Source organism: Xenopus tropicalis, chromosome 4, assembly GCF_000004195.4.
Source record: "Xenopus tropicalis strain Nigerian chromosome 4, UCB_Xtro_10.0, whole genome shotgun sequence".
Lineage (NCBI taxonomy): Eukaryota > Metazoa > Chordata > Amphibia > Anura > Pipidae > Xenopus > Xenopus tropicalis.
The window spans coordinates 136,922,845-136,939,224 of record NC_030680.2 but is presented as its reverse complement, the minus strand read 5'-3'; the positions used below and the strand labels follow the sequence as shown (position 1 = coordinate 136,939,224).

At 43.8% G+C, this 16,380-nt stretch overlaps 1 protein-coding gene and 1 long non-coding RNA gene across 5 annotated transcripts; one reads left to right on the top strand and one right to left on the bottom strand.

The window, feature by feature from the left end:
- Nucleotides 1-1,084: 1,084 nt before the first annotated feature.
- LOC105947016 lies at nt 1,085-9,824 on the bottom strand. 2 transcript variants are annotated; one of them, XR_004222442.1, is made up of 4 exons: nt 9,354-9,824; nt 8,445-8,573; nt 4,184-4,257; nt 1,085-2,954 (listed from the first exon to the last, which is right to left on the bottom strand). It is a non-coding gene; the product is annotated as an uncharacterized LOC105947016 (long non-coding RNA). The 2 variants fall into 2 exon arrangements; XR_004222441.1 differs by lacking the exons at nt 1,085-2,954; nt 4,184-4,257 and adding an exon at nt 5,310-6,135.
- pim1 (Pim-1 proto-oncogene, serine/threonine kinase) lies at nt 5,743-16,144 on the top strand. Of its 3 annotated transcripts, NM_001008131.1 has the most exon segments (7): nt 5,770-6,009; nt 11,458-11,558; nt 11,845-11,895; nt 12,200-12,563; nt 12,677-12,853; nt 13,251-13,888; nt 15,262-16,039. In NM_001008131.1, coding segments are annotated over 6 exon segments (957 nt in total). In that variant the 5' UTR covers nt 5,770-5,924; the 3' UTR covers nt 13,430-13,888; nt 15,262-16,039.
- The last annotated feature ends 236 nt before the right edge of the window (nt 16,145-16,380 follow it).

Sequence of the window (16,380 nt, the reverse complement as noted above, 5' to 3'; positions counted from 1 at the left end):
GGATGCAGCCCCCAAAAATGAAATTGACTGCTATGTGCTGCTACTGATATATATAAGATCTCCAATAAAAGGCTTTTGTTGGGAGCCCCCCCAAACAAAATAATCCTGCCCTGGCAGCATTTGAACCATTTGGTTTATTTATGAATATCTACCCAACCTCCAGGGGCATTTATTACTATAAGTTGAGTTATAGTACATTGAGGTGGCCCAAGGCCAGGACTGGGATTCAAAATAGGCCCTGGTATTTCAAGTACACAGAGACCCCAATAGTCCCCTGGCAGCCCAATAAATAGTGACTGTCTGTGGCATCTTACAGCAGCCCCTCTGGCATTTGCCAGAATCAACAAATGGGCTGGCCAGGCCCAGACACCAGGGCTGGCAAAGGTATAGTAGAGGACAAAAGCACCGTCTCTAATGCCCTACAACCACCCAATTACTAAGACCACCCCACATAGCATTTGTGCCAAGAGATTTCGCTGCAGGTTGCATTTTGCGGGCCCATCTGTTTTTAGGGCTTCTTGCTCTTTTCAGCAGCTGGGGAGTTAATATGCAGATTGCGTCCTGAGAAGCACTAGCTGTTCTCAATTTAGCTGGGATGCCGGTCTCCTGATTACCATAATCACACATTAGGAGCCCACTGTACGAACAGTTTGAGAAGGTGAGATTTCACAAATAGAACACTGGCATCTCTCAGGGATTTACCAGAACGATATTTCACCCTTGCTAAATTTATTAGTTCTCTGAAGCAAAAATACAGATTTTTAACGCTCTCTGTACAAGGAAGTGATATGTACCCTCCCAATGGCAAGGAAAGTGGATTTTAGGGTTGGTTAGCACCCCTTTAGCTTATGCAAGTAATTAACAGCCACTCAACTATTGTTCCAGAAGCATCTAGATTGGATCATAAGCACTGACCTAAAGGTGCCCATACACGTTAAGATCCGCTCGCTTGGCGAGGTCGGCAAGCGAGCGGATCTTCTCCCAATATCCCCACCTACGGGGGGGGGGGCGATATCGGTGAATTTAGGATAATTTGGTCGTTTGGCCCTGGAGCCAAACGATTGAATTAGAACGCCGGTCAACAAGCTGATGCGGTCCCTGGTCCGACTAAAATTTTTAAACTGCACGATTGATATCTTTGAGGCCCGATGACAGTCGGGCAGGCCCGTCGTTTGTGCCCCTACATGGGGCGATAAGCTGCTGAATCAGTCTAAGGGACCAATATCGGCATCTTCGATCAGCCCGTGTGTGGCCACCTTAAGTTGTAACCATGGGCGGCCCTCGGGTTGACCCCACATTTGAATGTGGCTCGCAGGTAAAAAAAAGGTTGAGGATCCCCAATATACAGTCTTGCTCCTGTTTCTATAGCCTTAATAGAGTAGTACATAAAGTGTGGGTTTTCTCACACTTTCCTGATCATTTCAACCCTAGCGTGTGTGAATGTTATAAGGACCTTAGATTGTAAGCTCCTTTGGGGATGGGACTGATGGGAATGAATGCAGAAAGTGCTGGCACTATATAAATAGGCTAATAATGTATCTCCCAAGCTAAGCCCATACTCATTTTCCTGATCAACCTTGCACATAATCTGCAGTTCAGAGCCAGCTGTAAAACTACTTAGAAACCCAAATAGGGGAATAAATAGCTTATTTACTGGCGCTGAGCATTGTATGAACAGTCCTATCCTCACTATCCCTGCTGACCTCTCGTGGCTGCTTCATTCATGTTGTGAGGTCAATGCGGTCACTAGGAGAAACTGTTTATATAGTGGCTTTGCCCTAGCAGCTCTGCACTACTCTCAGGCCATTAGAAGTGAAGGTTACTATGCCTGACTTGGAAACCAAAGAGATAAACAGTCCTCATGGACCTCATATTCAAACCTTTATACAAACAGAAACAAATTTAATACTTTAACTCTTATTCTGCCACAGCATGTGAAACTGAAAAATAAAAAAATTAATTCCAGCACAGTAATAATGAGAATGTAATAAAAATTGGCTGGGGTTTCATTTTTTGTCGCCATTCTGTATGCTTTTTTTTTCTTTATTTTTAATGCATACCCTGTAACTAATAAGGGGAGGGAATAATAAAAACTCCACATTCTAAAAATCATAACCAAGAGCTAGGGGCTCTTGGTTAGTTGGGTAGGATGCACAGAGCTGCAGTGCTGCATTCTGAGAGGTTAGTGGGGCTCAGGAAAGCCATGAGGTAAGCAAGCTGATCTAGCTAAAGGGCTAGACTCCATACCTCAGGGGCAGGGCAAGGGAAGCACTGACCCTGGGAGATACAGGGGTACATGTTACTCATGCCCTGCCTGAATTTGGGTGGGTGCATTGTTTAATCATGTCGAGACCCTACTCTTACATGCAACTAGCTTTGGCTGCACAGGGGCATGCAGATGGCGGAGTGCCAGGCCTTATGACGGCTGCACCTATCTGGACACTGCTGATATCTGACCATCCTTGCTCAATACGGTAAGCAAAAGGTTTTCTGGCACACTTTGCTGCCTGGATTGAGGTGGAGTCAAACTGTGACATCACATGGGTTTGTGTGCGAGGTCACAGATTGGGATAGGCAGATCTTCAACCCTTTTGTAGACATTGGAGACTTTCCCAGCCTTAGAATGCACTTGCAAACACACATGCTCTCTTCAGTAATAGCATAGGTACACCTTGCTTTAACAAGTACTGTTCCAGTGCAATACACATGGATTCTGGCCCTGCAGCTCCTGCCCTACACCTATGACTGGTGCCACATTTATCCTGTGCCTAGTTAATCATATACCATGCATTATCCATTGCTCCAGACATGGTTCTGGAATTTGCTTAAGTAACAAACTTTTTCTCCTACCAAATCAGCAGATGTCTCTCATTGGTCACTGTCCAAACTGGAATTGTAAATAGATGCATGTCCATTTTGATCTTATTTGTCATTAGCCAGGCTCTTGTGTGGTCCTAGGGCAAATTGTAAGTGATCCAATTCATTAATCCTGTTATTCTACAATCATCCTTTGCAAGGCATATGTTTATTAGATACAGAGAATCTCTTGAAAGGTGTCCCCACTTTACCCCTAGGCAGGCCCAGAATGGCAAACCAGCCAAATAAATAGTGAGTGTCTATGACATCTTACAGCAGCCCCTCTAGCATAGAGGGGCTGCTGTAAGATGTCATAGACACTCACTATTTATTGGGTTGGGGGGGACTGTTTGAGCTTCTGTGTACTTGGAATACCAATGCCTATTGTGACTCCTAGTCCAGACCTGCCCCAAGGTACTACAGCAGAAATGAAGGGTTTAACATTAAAGAAGACATATTGGATAAATGAGAAAACCCCTAATTTTGTAGGCAATTATGAATAATATATGGTGCTGGTTTCTGTAAAAATGGCCCCTTTATTAGAGCTCCCTGTAGATCCCATCAGTTCTCTGTCTGTTCTTGAAATGAAGGGTGGGTGTTTCCTAACAGTCCCAGGCAGATGCTAAGTAAAGGTGGCCATACACGAGCAGATCCGCTCGCTTGGCGATGTCGCCAAGCGAGCGGATCTTCCCCCGATATCCCCACCTACGGGTGGGCGATATCGGGGACCATTTAGGTAAAAAAAATAATAATCCGATCGTTTGGCCCTGGGGCCAGACGATCGGATTATGTGGGCGGCAATGGGGCAGTCGGATCGGGGACCGCATCAACGAGCCGATGCGGTCCCCGATCCGACCAGATTTTCTAACCTGGCCGATCGAGATCTGGCCAATTTCAGGCCAGATATCGGTCGGCCAGGCCGCTCTGCTCTCCCCATACACGGGCCGATTAGCTGCCGAATCGGTCCAAGGGACCGATATCGGCAGCTATAGTCGGCCCGTGTATGGCCACCTTAAGAAGGGGAGAGCCAACCACAGCCCTGCAGTCACACAAGCAAAGACAGGCTTCAGTTCCCTATCAGGTCAGCCTAGCTGCTGATTGGTTCCTACATTGCAGTGTACCGAGTGCCGCCGGCCCCCCTGCACATCCAGAGAATTCAGCCAGCAGGAGGTAGAACAGACGGGCGGGACTAGTGGGGTTTTGGTGGAATTTTTCAATAATAATTCACTGGTACATTTATAATTTTTATAGGATATGTCTCCTTTAAACCTATACAGCACTATTAAAAATATACTCCATTTATTGTACAGATAGTAATTTTTGGTACCTGTGGCAGATGACTCCACAAGGAGCTGAATCAGATTCCAGTATCTTACACACAAGGCCACTCCTTCGCTGTGCCTTAAAAAAAAAAAAGATATGTGTCAAGTGCTATGTAATAGTGCCAGCACATTATGAGAATAAATATAGCCCATACATTGCCCAAGCAGGACCATCATTAGCTCCTGACTGGCACAGACATTGTTATTTATGTTATTACTACTGTCAGGTTTATGCACAGCGTGCCGCTCATACTCCTGTACTACAGGCACAACCCATACTGCTTGTGTGAGGCTAAAGGGGAATCAATAACGTTGCATTACACAGAGCTGGGACATTGTACAAACCAGTTTGGAATTGAAACAAAAATGCAAGGTCTGACCGACAGGGGTCACTGTTTTATGAGTGTGAGTGGGTGAGGTCACCTCAATCAGAGCAATCATGGCGGCCCGCACTTATATCATTTCATTTGTAACCCCTTTTGCACCTCTTTAGATGCTGTGAATACTTCCCTTGAAATATATATGTATTATTTTCCATATAAAAGTATGGGATTCCTTATCCATAAACCTCCAAATTACATAAGGCCATTTCCCATAGACTCCATTTTAATCAAATATTTAATTTCAAATATTCCATTTCAATTAAATATTTATATCTTCTCTGTAATTATAAGACAGTACCTTGTACTTGATCCCAACTAAGATATAATTAATCCTTACTGGTGGCAAAACAACGCTATTTAGTTTAATGTTTAAATGATTTTTTTTGTAAATTTAATGTATGGAGATCCAAATTGCGGAAAGGCCTCTTATCTGGAAAACCGAGCATTCTGGGTAACAGGTGCCATACCTGTATATATAATATTTATGTGTGTGTAAATGACATCACCAAGAACCACTTATAACTGAAGGCATCACAAAGCTCATTTGAGAGATTACTTGTGGCTTTTGTCTAATCATAAAGTCATTAACCCCTTGCTTGCCAGCTGCAGTGAATGCTATGTGAACTGCATATTGTAAAGAAACATAACTTTTCATGTGTAAAACGTAACCTGGAACCATAAAATCTACGGTTCCCCCAACAGTCAGATTTCTTGCTGCATTAGATTGGCAGGTAAAAAGTCCAACTCGAAGTTTTTGGGTCTTTATTATTTTGATAAGTCTCAGGCTGTTGCTGAACAGCTAGTGGCTGAAGACCACTGTTTAGATTGTAAGCTCTTGCAAACAGAGCATAATGTTTACATTTCATTGTATTTTATCCTATTATACAAGAGCAAAGGTTTTGTTCTTATATCTACCAAAAGACAGGGCTCCCCCTATGTGCAGCTTACAATCTGATCGACCCCCAGGGCAAAAAAAAGCGGGCTGTAGTTTCCCTGTGCATAGTAAGTAATTGCCCTTAAATCAGCCCCCAGCTGCCTAAACAGCCTGAGGTTTGTTGTAGAATTAGGCAGTTCCATACTTAGTCATTGATGGGTGGGTAGGTGTGTTCTCACAGGGGGGAGGGTAATGTGGGAGGATACCGCCACCCCTCCCCTGCCTCCCCAGGCAGTGTCATGTTGCAGAGTCCTTGAGCTCCACTCAATGTGAACGTTGCTATCTTAGAGGACTGATCTCTCGCTTGGACTTCAGCAGCTCCGGACTGTACCAGTGGTTGGAGGGGGGGAATCTCCTGCAGCCACTGCACTGAAACTGCTCCGAAATCCTCTTCACCTACCTCTCCCACTTCTCATCCACCTCCCCAAAATGTCATCGGTACAAGTTATTTACCACCAGAAGATCCACAATTATCATCTGAATTCGGTTTTCCCTAAGGATGACCTGCCAGCTGGTAAGTGACAGTCTGCAGAGCTGACAGTTTCTTCATGGCTTGCCAGTTTCTTTATTATTATTATTGTTGTTATTATTATTATCAGCATTTATTTTGAAAGCATTTTGCATGTTGCATGTATAATACCTGGGAAATAGAGAGATACATTATTACTAATAGAGAATAAACTGAAGAAGCCGCTCAGATGAGTGGTGAGATGTTTCCAAGATTACTCAGCATGTCCGGTTGCTTTAGACTTATCACTACTAGATACATGTTGGCTGTTAGAAGGGGGACCTGATAATTAACAAAATAAATACAGCACCCCGCCACCTCCATGACAGCGAAGCGGCACAGCTACAATACTCAGCTGAGCCACGGAACCGCAAACATGCATTTGAATAATATAAATATTTGTTTGGGCAGTGACTCATAATGCTCAGGTTCCTGCATCATACGCACAGGGAATGATCGAGCGGCATGGGACTGATATGATCCCCCCCGCCAGCTGACTAGAATGCTGGAATATCATCATGTGATATCCATAACAGTGGCTTTCCAGCAGCTAAGGGGTGTGTTGGATTCTCCCATCAATACAGCACTGAGTAGGTGGGGGCGTTCGGTAACCAGCAAGGGGAATCCACGCACTTACATATTTAGCCTGAAGAGGGGGGGGGGGGGTGTAAAATAAAAACAAACAGCAGCTTCAGCCCATTGGAAAGTCCACGGTTTCAATTACAAACTGGAAACCTTGAGTATTATGTTTATTGCGGAAAAACCAGTGTGTCATTATTTTGAAGCTATTAAAAGGGAAATTTGTGATGATTTGTGAGCCTATCATGCAGGGGTGCCTTTTAATTCAATTTTGTTGATGAAAGTCATGAATGCAAGGCCTGGATCCCATGTGAATTAGTTAATAGCTGTTGTTGTACTACAAGTCCCAGGGGCCCCTGTGATGTTTGGAGACCCAGGGGTACCCTGAAACTGACCCCAGGCTCTTTTTATCATGATAAAGCTTTGATTGGATTGTGTTTTTTGACCACTATAACTGTAAAAAAAAATTGCCTACGCAGTGTTGGTGACAGTGCAAATGTGCGTGCTGTTGGCTGGGTGGGAGTGTTGGGAACACCCTAGATATGAGCGAGTAAAACACTCCTTGTGATAAATATATACACGGTACCAAAAGGAGCTTGCAATTAAAGACTTTGCCCGCTGGCAGCCTGCCCTTAGCCCAAAAACAAATACACCTATTTGGTTTGTTTTGTAACGTGGATCATGTCAAACCCTGGAACCGTGACCTCTGATATATAAATAACGCAGGGCAGCCCAATTCAGATGTATTTTAAGCTCTGGTCGGCCCTGTCCAAGTCAACCCTCCCTTTACCATCAGGGAAAGCTGCAAGCAGGCAATTACATGCGAGGCTGTGAGCTCTTAGGGACTGTATTTTTAAAGCCCAATTCCTTGGAGTCAGAGCAAATGCTGAATGAATACAGCTGCTCTTGTTTTGGTGAGTATCAGCATGCACGAAGGGCAATGCAACTGGATTCTATCTTACGGTGGAGCAGCATTATTAAATGATGTTTATGAGATCAAATCAGTAGTGCAGCTTCCTCTGGGAATCGCTTGATACGCTTGGTGATGCCTAGTTACATAACATGGCTCCTCTAGGGATTGCAGGGCATTCTTATTTGTGCCTAGAGAGTCTTTTTCTACTGGTGCCTACTGGGCTGGAAATGGCATATTAACCTATAGCAGTGAAATAAATATCACTTGTGTGTATGTATTTTATAAGCCAAATATTTTGATTTGACAGTCGAGAGAGCGGGTCGTGGCTCTCTTAGGAAAAAGGGGTTGGTTGTGTCTTTGCAGTTCAAAACAAAACCATTCAAACTGTCAAATGCTAAACAAAAAAAAAAAAGTGCGCCATAAACGGTTAAAAACAAGAGGCTAAAACCGATTCCCTGTGAACTGTAGAGCTGGCAAGAAAAATGTCAACATTGGGCTCATGCCTGGCGCCAAGTGGCCACTCTGGGAACTGCCCTGCAGAGGCTTTTTCATGAGTGCGCACTCTCAAAGGGCTTGCACCGCTAATTAGCATCTGAAATAGACGTTGGGGCAGTTCCGTTTTAATCTGAACTTGTTTGTTTTTGTTGAAAGCAATTAAAGCGCCAAAGTTTTAGAGCCGGGATTTTTTTGTAGGTGTTGTGCTGAGTTTAAGTATGGCCATGGGTGGATTCTAATCAAGGCTTGGGGAGGCTAAGAGTATTGGCACTACAATTATTCTGTCATGTGTTCTTGGGATATTACTCATTAAATTGGCATTGCATTTATCCGATTGTGTTTGTGGGTAAAATATATGACCCTGCCATGTGTTATACCGCCACTTTGTTTATATTGCCACTGTATTTATACTGCCATGCATTCTGGAGTATGATACATGAAACATTTAGCCTACCTTGTGTTCTGGGGAGCATTAAACATCAAGCTGGCATTGTATTCTGCCTGTTGTACAGAAGCTGTTTAGCCATGATGGCAATGCAGGCTGTAGATTTAATTTAATCTTCTTTTTTTTTTTTTTGTTCTGCTGCAAAGGAAAACAGAGGAAATAATTAGGGTTTGCTTAAATATATCATATTGCTATAGGAAAGAGCTGGGCAGCAAGGAGTTAATGAGGTCTCTGGGGCTGTGTAAGCAGAGGATCAGAGAGTGGCTCTCCTGTCAGCAAATTTACACTGAGTGTCAGTAACAAATGAGAGTGCCAACGGTTTCTTTTTTTCTAACACTAAATCAGTAACCCATAGGCCCCTGTCATGGGTGCTCCATTAATCTCTGCTGAGGGGCTTTGAAATAATACACCCAGGAGGGTTTGATTTATCGGCTTTAATTGCAAACCTTTAACCCTTAGGATCTCATAAAGTAATACCCCCCAAGTATAAAGCTGGGGAAATAGTGCTGCACTGCAACTCCCAGGTTAATATTTCTTTAAATAAATGTACAGCCAGGGGTGCTGAAGATTCTATTATGTAGAAATACAACTCTCAGCACATAGAGGGAAGCAGGTAGAGATATATAAATATACAGATAGATATAGATAGATAGGAGATATATAGATAGGAGATAGATAGAGATATAGATAGATGGAGATATATAGATAGATATAGAGATAGATAGATGATAGGTAGATATTATACCCTGATATATGTACCAAGGGTATCTTTTGCACTATATAATAGATGCTTTGTTAAACATAACCCCCCCACAAAGACCCCCTGTGATGCTGACAGCCCAAGGTAGATCCCCTCTGGGTAGTATTTTTGTAAATTGATCAGAAATCATTAAGAAGCTTATTTATAGCACTAATTACCTGTAGCAGCTTAAAACAAACATATACAAACTATTTCTCACGATGACACCCCCACCTTGTAGGATGGTTTCACCCCATGCCAAGCAGATTTGGCGCCTTAACTTGGTTTGATCCCACCCCTCCTCCCTCGACTTCAGGAATGTGCTAAAAGGGAGGGGGGGGGGTTAAACCCCTGTTTGTTCAGAAGTTCTCGCAATTAGTAAACTCCCAGCCCCAACCATAGATTTCGGTATTAGGGCGCCAACATGCTCCCTCACTCGGCGCATTTGTATTGCCATTGACATGCAATGAGCCCCTCACGGCGAAAAGAAAACGAAATAGAGTCAGGCATTGTACAACGAGCGCTGCTGTTTGGGACAATTATAAAAAGGCGGGTCCTGAATTAAAAGAATACAAAAACCCCACAATAGTTTTGCATTATTAGTCACCGAGCTCCCCCCTCCCTTACGCCTTTCCCTCATTGAAATGCTTTGTCTGTGCTGCGCCCTGATTGGCTGCCACGGGGCTCCCCGCCCCTCCAAGGCGCGGGAATAGAATTCAAGGGAGGCGTTTCTATTGGCCGCCGTGGCCCCTCCCCATAATAAGGGGCTGCCTGCTGATTGGTTGATGTGTAGCACACAGCGGGGAACGATACATTTTCTAAGCGTCCTGCCCACACGTGGAGCTCGTTGTTCTACCGGCCGGCGAGACACGTTGTGTGTGGGGGATCGCACCGAGCGGGATTTATAGCGGATTTATTGCGGATTTATTCTCTATCACCGGGACGGGTTAATATGCTGCTAGCTACCCAGAGCCGTTTTACTGAACCACATATGGCGCTCCAGTGTTATTACCGGCAGGGTCACTCTCCTGCCGGCATTGCGACACCATCATCCATCTTTTCAGCGGCTGCAGATCAGGGGTCTCTGTGTGAAGGTAATTAGGCGGCTGCTACATGTGGGAGATGAGGGTTTCATTGACGTTAAAGCTATTAAATAATATTTTTTTGAATGAATGACTGCATCATGAAAAAGCATGGCTTGGCAATATCAACGTATTTAACCATTTAATGACAAATGAATTGTCATTAAAAGCAGCTTTTTATAGTCTCCGCACTGCTGGTTGTGACTTCAGAGTGGCAGAAGCCAGACTTGAATTCTGCTACATTGTGTCAGGAGTCAGAACCAGGGAACCCAAAGGGTTAACAACAACATTCTCTGGGTGGGGATCCCCATTGATCACTAGTTGAGATGTGTATAGTGTGTAGGTGTGTGCTTATGTATGCATTATCCACCTGCTGCTCACTAGGGTATTGTATTGTCCTTCTATTCAGCTTTAATATATTGTGTATGGAGCTCTATATTGGGCTTTTGGCTCTGTGGCTGTAAGCGTGCTGGGAGTCGCTGCTGTATGTGTTGTACCTGCTGCAGGGAGGATGCAGCCATTGATTTACACAGACAGGGTGCAGCGCTTTGCAGATGAGTAGTAGGCTGCAGCATTGATTGTGGTAGGGAGGTGGTGCTAAGTGATGGGGTGGTCTCCTCCTGAGGGAGGGGTTTCCCTGGGATGCCCGCATAGCTGTGTTAGGGAGGGCTGCCTGCTTGGAAATAGGACTTTCCTCCTTTTCGCTGGGAGTCTCCTAACTGGTATTTTTCCGGCCCGGGTACCTAATGCTAGTCACTAGTACAGGCAACAGGTATAGGGCGGTCACTGTCTTTATTCCCAGAACAGGTGGCAATCGTAACCATCCCGCCCCCCCTCCCCATGCTGCATTTCAGCCCATTTTGTGGCATTCAGCACTTTGCAGGGGATGAGAGTCACGGGGTTTTTTTATTTATTCACTTTTTTCCCCTGCATCATGAGTCACAAATTCAGCTCAATTGGTAAAAGCGAGCGGATGAGTAATACTCTTCTGAGATCATCAGTTCGTCTCAGAAATAACAGGATGGGGGTCTGCTCGGACCTCACACATTGAGTCATTGCACTGGTGCTGTAAACATGGATCTGCTTTGTTTCCCAGTTCTTAGTAATCACAGTATTGCAGGTATTGTAATCTCAGCTGTATTGTGTTTTCTGCCCATATAAAGAGCAACTGACTTATCCATTTAATTTTTTTTTTTTTCAGTGAAAGAACCATTTGAGAACTGCTACCAAGTGGGTCCTGTCATTGGTACCGGCGGATTTGGTACAGTCTACTCTGGTGTCCGGATCTCCGATAAACTACCTGTAAGTAAACAAAACTTCAGCCCTTTTACTTGATGCAGGGAGGGAGGGGGGGTCCAAACTTGAGGTTATTCAGCTACAAAGCCCAACAGCATTGGACAGTTCTAGTTCAGCATCTGGAATTTTTTCATATTATTAATGTCATGGTAAAACAGCCGGGTCTGGTAGATTATTGTATAGATCAGGTCTTTAAATAGTGGTGAAGTAGACCGTTGCATGGGGTACTTGTCATATAGTAATGTATAGATGACTGGGAAAGTAAATGAGACTTTTGCTTTTTTTTTCTCAGGTTGCTATCAAGCATGTTTCTAGAGATCGGATTGGAGAGATGAAGCACATGGTAAGTACAGTCACTGCTTTCTAAACTGCTAAGATTAATATAGCAAGCACTGTACCTAGAGGCTAGATAACCTATAGAGGTGGGTGACGAGGCTTTTATACTTAAGAGTTCTTACCCAGCTCAGAAGCTACAGACATTGTAAATGGAGTAGCATGTAGAACAGGCAAGAGCAACCTGAGGTTGTTGGCCAGCAGCATCTGGAGGCCTTAAATAATGGTCATCAAAGAGGAGGAGATAGCCTTGGCGCTGGCGTCTAGCTGATATACATAGATGTATTTCTAACCGCTCCTTTTTTAATTTACAGAATGGAACACTGGTTCCCCTTGAAATATATCTTCTCAAAAAAGTGTCAAATGGCTGTCGGGGTGTCATCCGGCTGCTGGACTGGTACGAGAGACCAGATGGCTTCATCATCATCATGGAACGGCCGGAGCCTGTACAGGACTTGTTTGACTTCATCACAGAAAGGGGAGCCTTGGGAGAAGAGCTGGCCACAAATTTCTTCCGGCAAGTGGTGGAAGCGGTTCGCCACTGCCATTCCTGTGATGTTGTCCACCGTGACATCAAAGACGAGAATATTTTGGTTGATCTCAGGACAGCAGAGCTGAAGCTGATAGACTTTGGGTCCGGCGCCCTTCTCCGGGATGCTGTGTACACAGACTTTGACGGTAAGTTAAGGACAAGGAGAGGCACCTAAATTACTTAAGGCTACCAAGTCAGTCTTACTATGTATTTAGGGAAAAAGTGGTATCTAACTCCTAATCTTGCATTCTTCCTTCAGGTACACGAGTATACAGCCCTCCAGAGTGGATCCGGTTCCACAAATACCACGGAAGGTCTGCCACAGTGTGGTCCCTGGGGATCTTGCTGTATGACATGGTCTGCGGAGACATACCCTTTGAACATGACGATGAAATCCTGAAGGGCAAGATCCAGTATCGCTGCAGGGTGTCCAGAGGTAAGACTGATGATCCCTTAGTGGTGGTGTAATTGATTCTTGGGTGGGGCAGAACTGCAGTGTAAAAGAAGCGTCGCTTAGCTTGTCCCTAGTTCCTGCAAGGTGCTTCCTGGTTATCACTCTGAGCATATTGCTGAGGTGGTTAGAAAAGTGCATTTCCCTGCAGTCTCCTTAAGGCTAGCATTGACCTTGTCCTTCAGGAAAACTGCAGATAAGGAGAGGAGCTTCTTGACCCAAGAGAGCATATTAAGTACAAGATATTCCATGCAGTCTGGCCATTTGCCTTCAGACTAAAGTCAGCTGTATATGTGCAGAGCAGAATTCTTTGATGTAAATCCTAGACTTTTTTGCACACGTAAAGAATTGGAATGTTTATATTATATCTTCTTTTTTGCAGAGTGTCAACATCTGATTGAGTGGTGTTTATCCAAGAGACCCTCAGACAGACCATCTTTGGAGCAAATCCTGGCCCATCCCTGGATGTCCCAGGATAACTTCCTTGACAAAAAGGACAATGGCAAAGTGTCACGAAAGCTTGACCAAGAGGCCACCACCACAAGCAAGGACAGCCTCTGATCACCTAAAGAGACACTCCCTGAGTGAAATGGGATGGATCTGAGATGCAGTCCCTGAAAGGATGGGCTGGCGTGGACCTGTGCACCCAGTCTGCAAGCTGGGATTCCCAGGGGGACAGAAGGAGCTGTCCCACCAGAGCGAGATACCTCATGGGATCCCAGAAAGGGACTTCTGCCTAGACATGTGGTGACCTCAGACTGTGATACTTTCCTTAGAGGCTCCTCCTCCTTTCTAATAGATGGACTCTGAAGGTGTGAGGAGATGAGAAGGGTTTGGGGCCTAAGTGGCCCTTGTTGGGGTTGAAAGAGCAATTATACAATGCATTTTGCTTAACTACTTATCCCTGTAACATCATGGGTTCTTAATCTGCCGACGGCACGGGTTTTCTTTTTTCATATTTTTTTACCATCCCTAAGTATTTGCTCATTTTGAATGTGCGTTCACCTCCAATATACATCAGGGGGGGAGTTAATATATTCTCTGGCATATGCTATCCTCTAGTAAGACCACCAAGAAAAACCAATAGATAATAGAAATGTTCCATATTGATATTTTGGTACTTCCCGCTTGCACGGAGCGCCGGTTGTGGTGGCAGCCATATACATTGCCAAGGCTTTGGTTACATTGAATGCACCTTTCAAAATGCTGCTTTGATAAATACTAAGGCTTGATGTGGAAAATTGCAGGTTTTGCACTGCCGTTGCCCTCTGTAGATTTAGCGCAGGTTCTAATAAGAGGGAATGAGAGCAGTCATTGGCTGTGAGTGCGAAGAACTTGTGTTTCAATATTTTTTTTATTTTTATCCATTGTGCAGAATGGAGAGACTCATCTGCACCAGTTCTCCTGGGCTGGAAATGTCTTAACAAGCAGTGAAACGTACAACGCTAAACACAATCTCGTTGTGGAGTTACAATTTTTTTTTTTCTTGTTTTTTTTGTGTATTAACTCTCTGTGTGCAGCATTGCTGCTGGTGAGGGTTAATTTTAAATCTTCCTCAGGGAATCGAATGCCAGACAGGTTTTACTGGCTGAACCTGACTTTTCCTAGTCTGTCAGGGAATCAATGACTCTTCCGCAAAAAATATATATATCTATTCCACGCCTTGAGTGAGAATGTCTGTAATTTATTTAGTGCTTCAAAAACAAAAAAGCCATTTTTTTCAATTGAAACAGTGCTAGAGACTTCACTTTCTCCAACCTTACTGGGCTTCTCCCTCCCATTGCCTTAGATTTTTCCATCTGTCAAAAACATTCGTTTTAAATTGGCCATGAATTTTTCTTTTTTCTGTTGCATTGAGTATATCTGTCCCTCTTATGTTGAATCAGTTTGGGACAGAGGTGACCTACCTGGGTCAGCCTTTACATTTTTTTTTTTTTGGTCCTGCAAGTCCAATGCCTTTCTATTTTGTTTGTATGGATCAGTACCAGTACATCCTTGTACCATGACAAGCATTGAATGTGTGATATGAGAGAATTCCTGTAACAGGAATGTCTGAGCACTCCTTATTCCAATATTCAGTGCAATAGAACTGGGGGGGTGAAGCAGTAGGGCAGATCTGCTATCTACCCAACTTAATGGGCAGGGGATTGCTTTGTGCTAGTAGAGATGGGCTCTCTGCACAGCAAGGAATGAAATTGATCAATATGATGTTAAAGCACAGCCATGCTTCTTCCTGATTATGCACGTCACACCCCAATGCAGACATTTGGCCAATCCAGTCCGGCCAAACTTAAAAAAGCAATGAAAAATGTCAAATTTATTTAAGTGCATTCTTCGATGTAATTTTATTTGCTGCTTTTGTTTTCTGCAGCATTTGCAGAGATCTGGGGGGGGGGGGGGAAATAAATCCTGAAAAGCGGTCTCGTTTACATCAGGGGTGGGCAGATGCAGCTGAACTGGGCATCCCACAATGGGAACATGTTGTAGTTCAGCTACATCTGAAGGGCTTCTGGCTCCCCCCCACTCCTGGTTTACATTGTGAGATCTCAGGGTGGGGAAGGGGATCTGTCAAATGATCTGTTTGGACAGATGAAGGTATCGTCCGTCAGTATCTTCCACTGACCGGACGGTACCATAGACCAGGGACGTAATCTTCAGTGCTGCAGCTGCTTTGCAACCACAGCTTCAGGATATCTGGGGCTTGGGGGGAGCAGAACAGCTGAGGGCTTGAAGGATCCCTATCCGTATTATTGACTTTATTTACTAATGGGGTCTTCCTGGCCAAAACACAAAAAAAAATGCTTGCATACCTGCGTGACCTGGTTGGCAATGCAGATTCCTGTAGTTATGAAAGGGTTAAGCCTTTCCTAATAAATCATTCCCATGTCCGCTAAGAAAAGTAAAAAAATAACCCTTTGCTGTCCAAAGACACGAACTGCAAAGGTCCACCTGGCGAAAGGGTTAAGAGATTTGTGGGGGGTATTTGGGGTATATCCTGTACCTTTTATGCAGTGTTCACTGGTTATGTCCTAATTTATTTAATTTAATCTGTGTAAACTCATGCCTTTCATTAGTATCTATTTTGTTCGAGAAAAACTTTATTTATGATAGAGACCTTTTTTGGGTTTCCATTTGAATTATGAACTGAACGGTATTTATAAAAAAAAAAAAGACAAATTTTGTTATTCTGGAGATCAGATTTTTTTGCCTTTGGTCAGTTTTATTTAAGTGTTAATTTTATCTATTTCTTTTAATAAAATTTTTTTTTACCAAGTACTTGGCTGTTGTGAGCGCATTATTTGAGCGGGACACAAATCAAATCTGTTTATTTCAAGTTCCAAACTCAGAATTATTACATCCCAGGGGTTTTGAGCAGCTGCTTATTTGCAGTCAGTGTTGATAAACTGAAAATGATTGGACTGGTGATATGAAAAATGCAATTCTTTTGACCAAGTCTAAATAATAGGATACAAGATCCAGTTCTAGAGTAGGGCAACATAGAGTGGGCATTT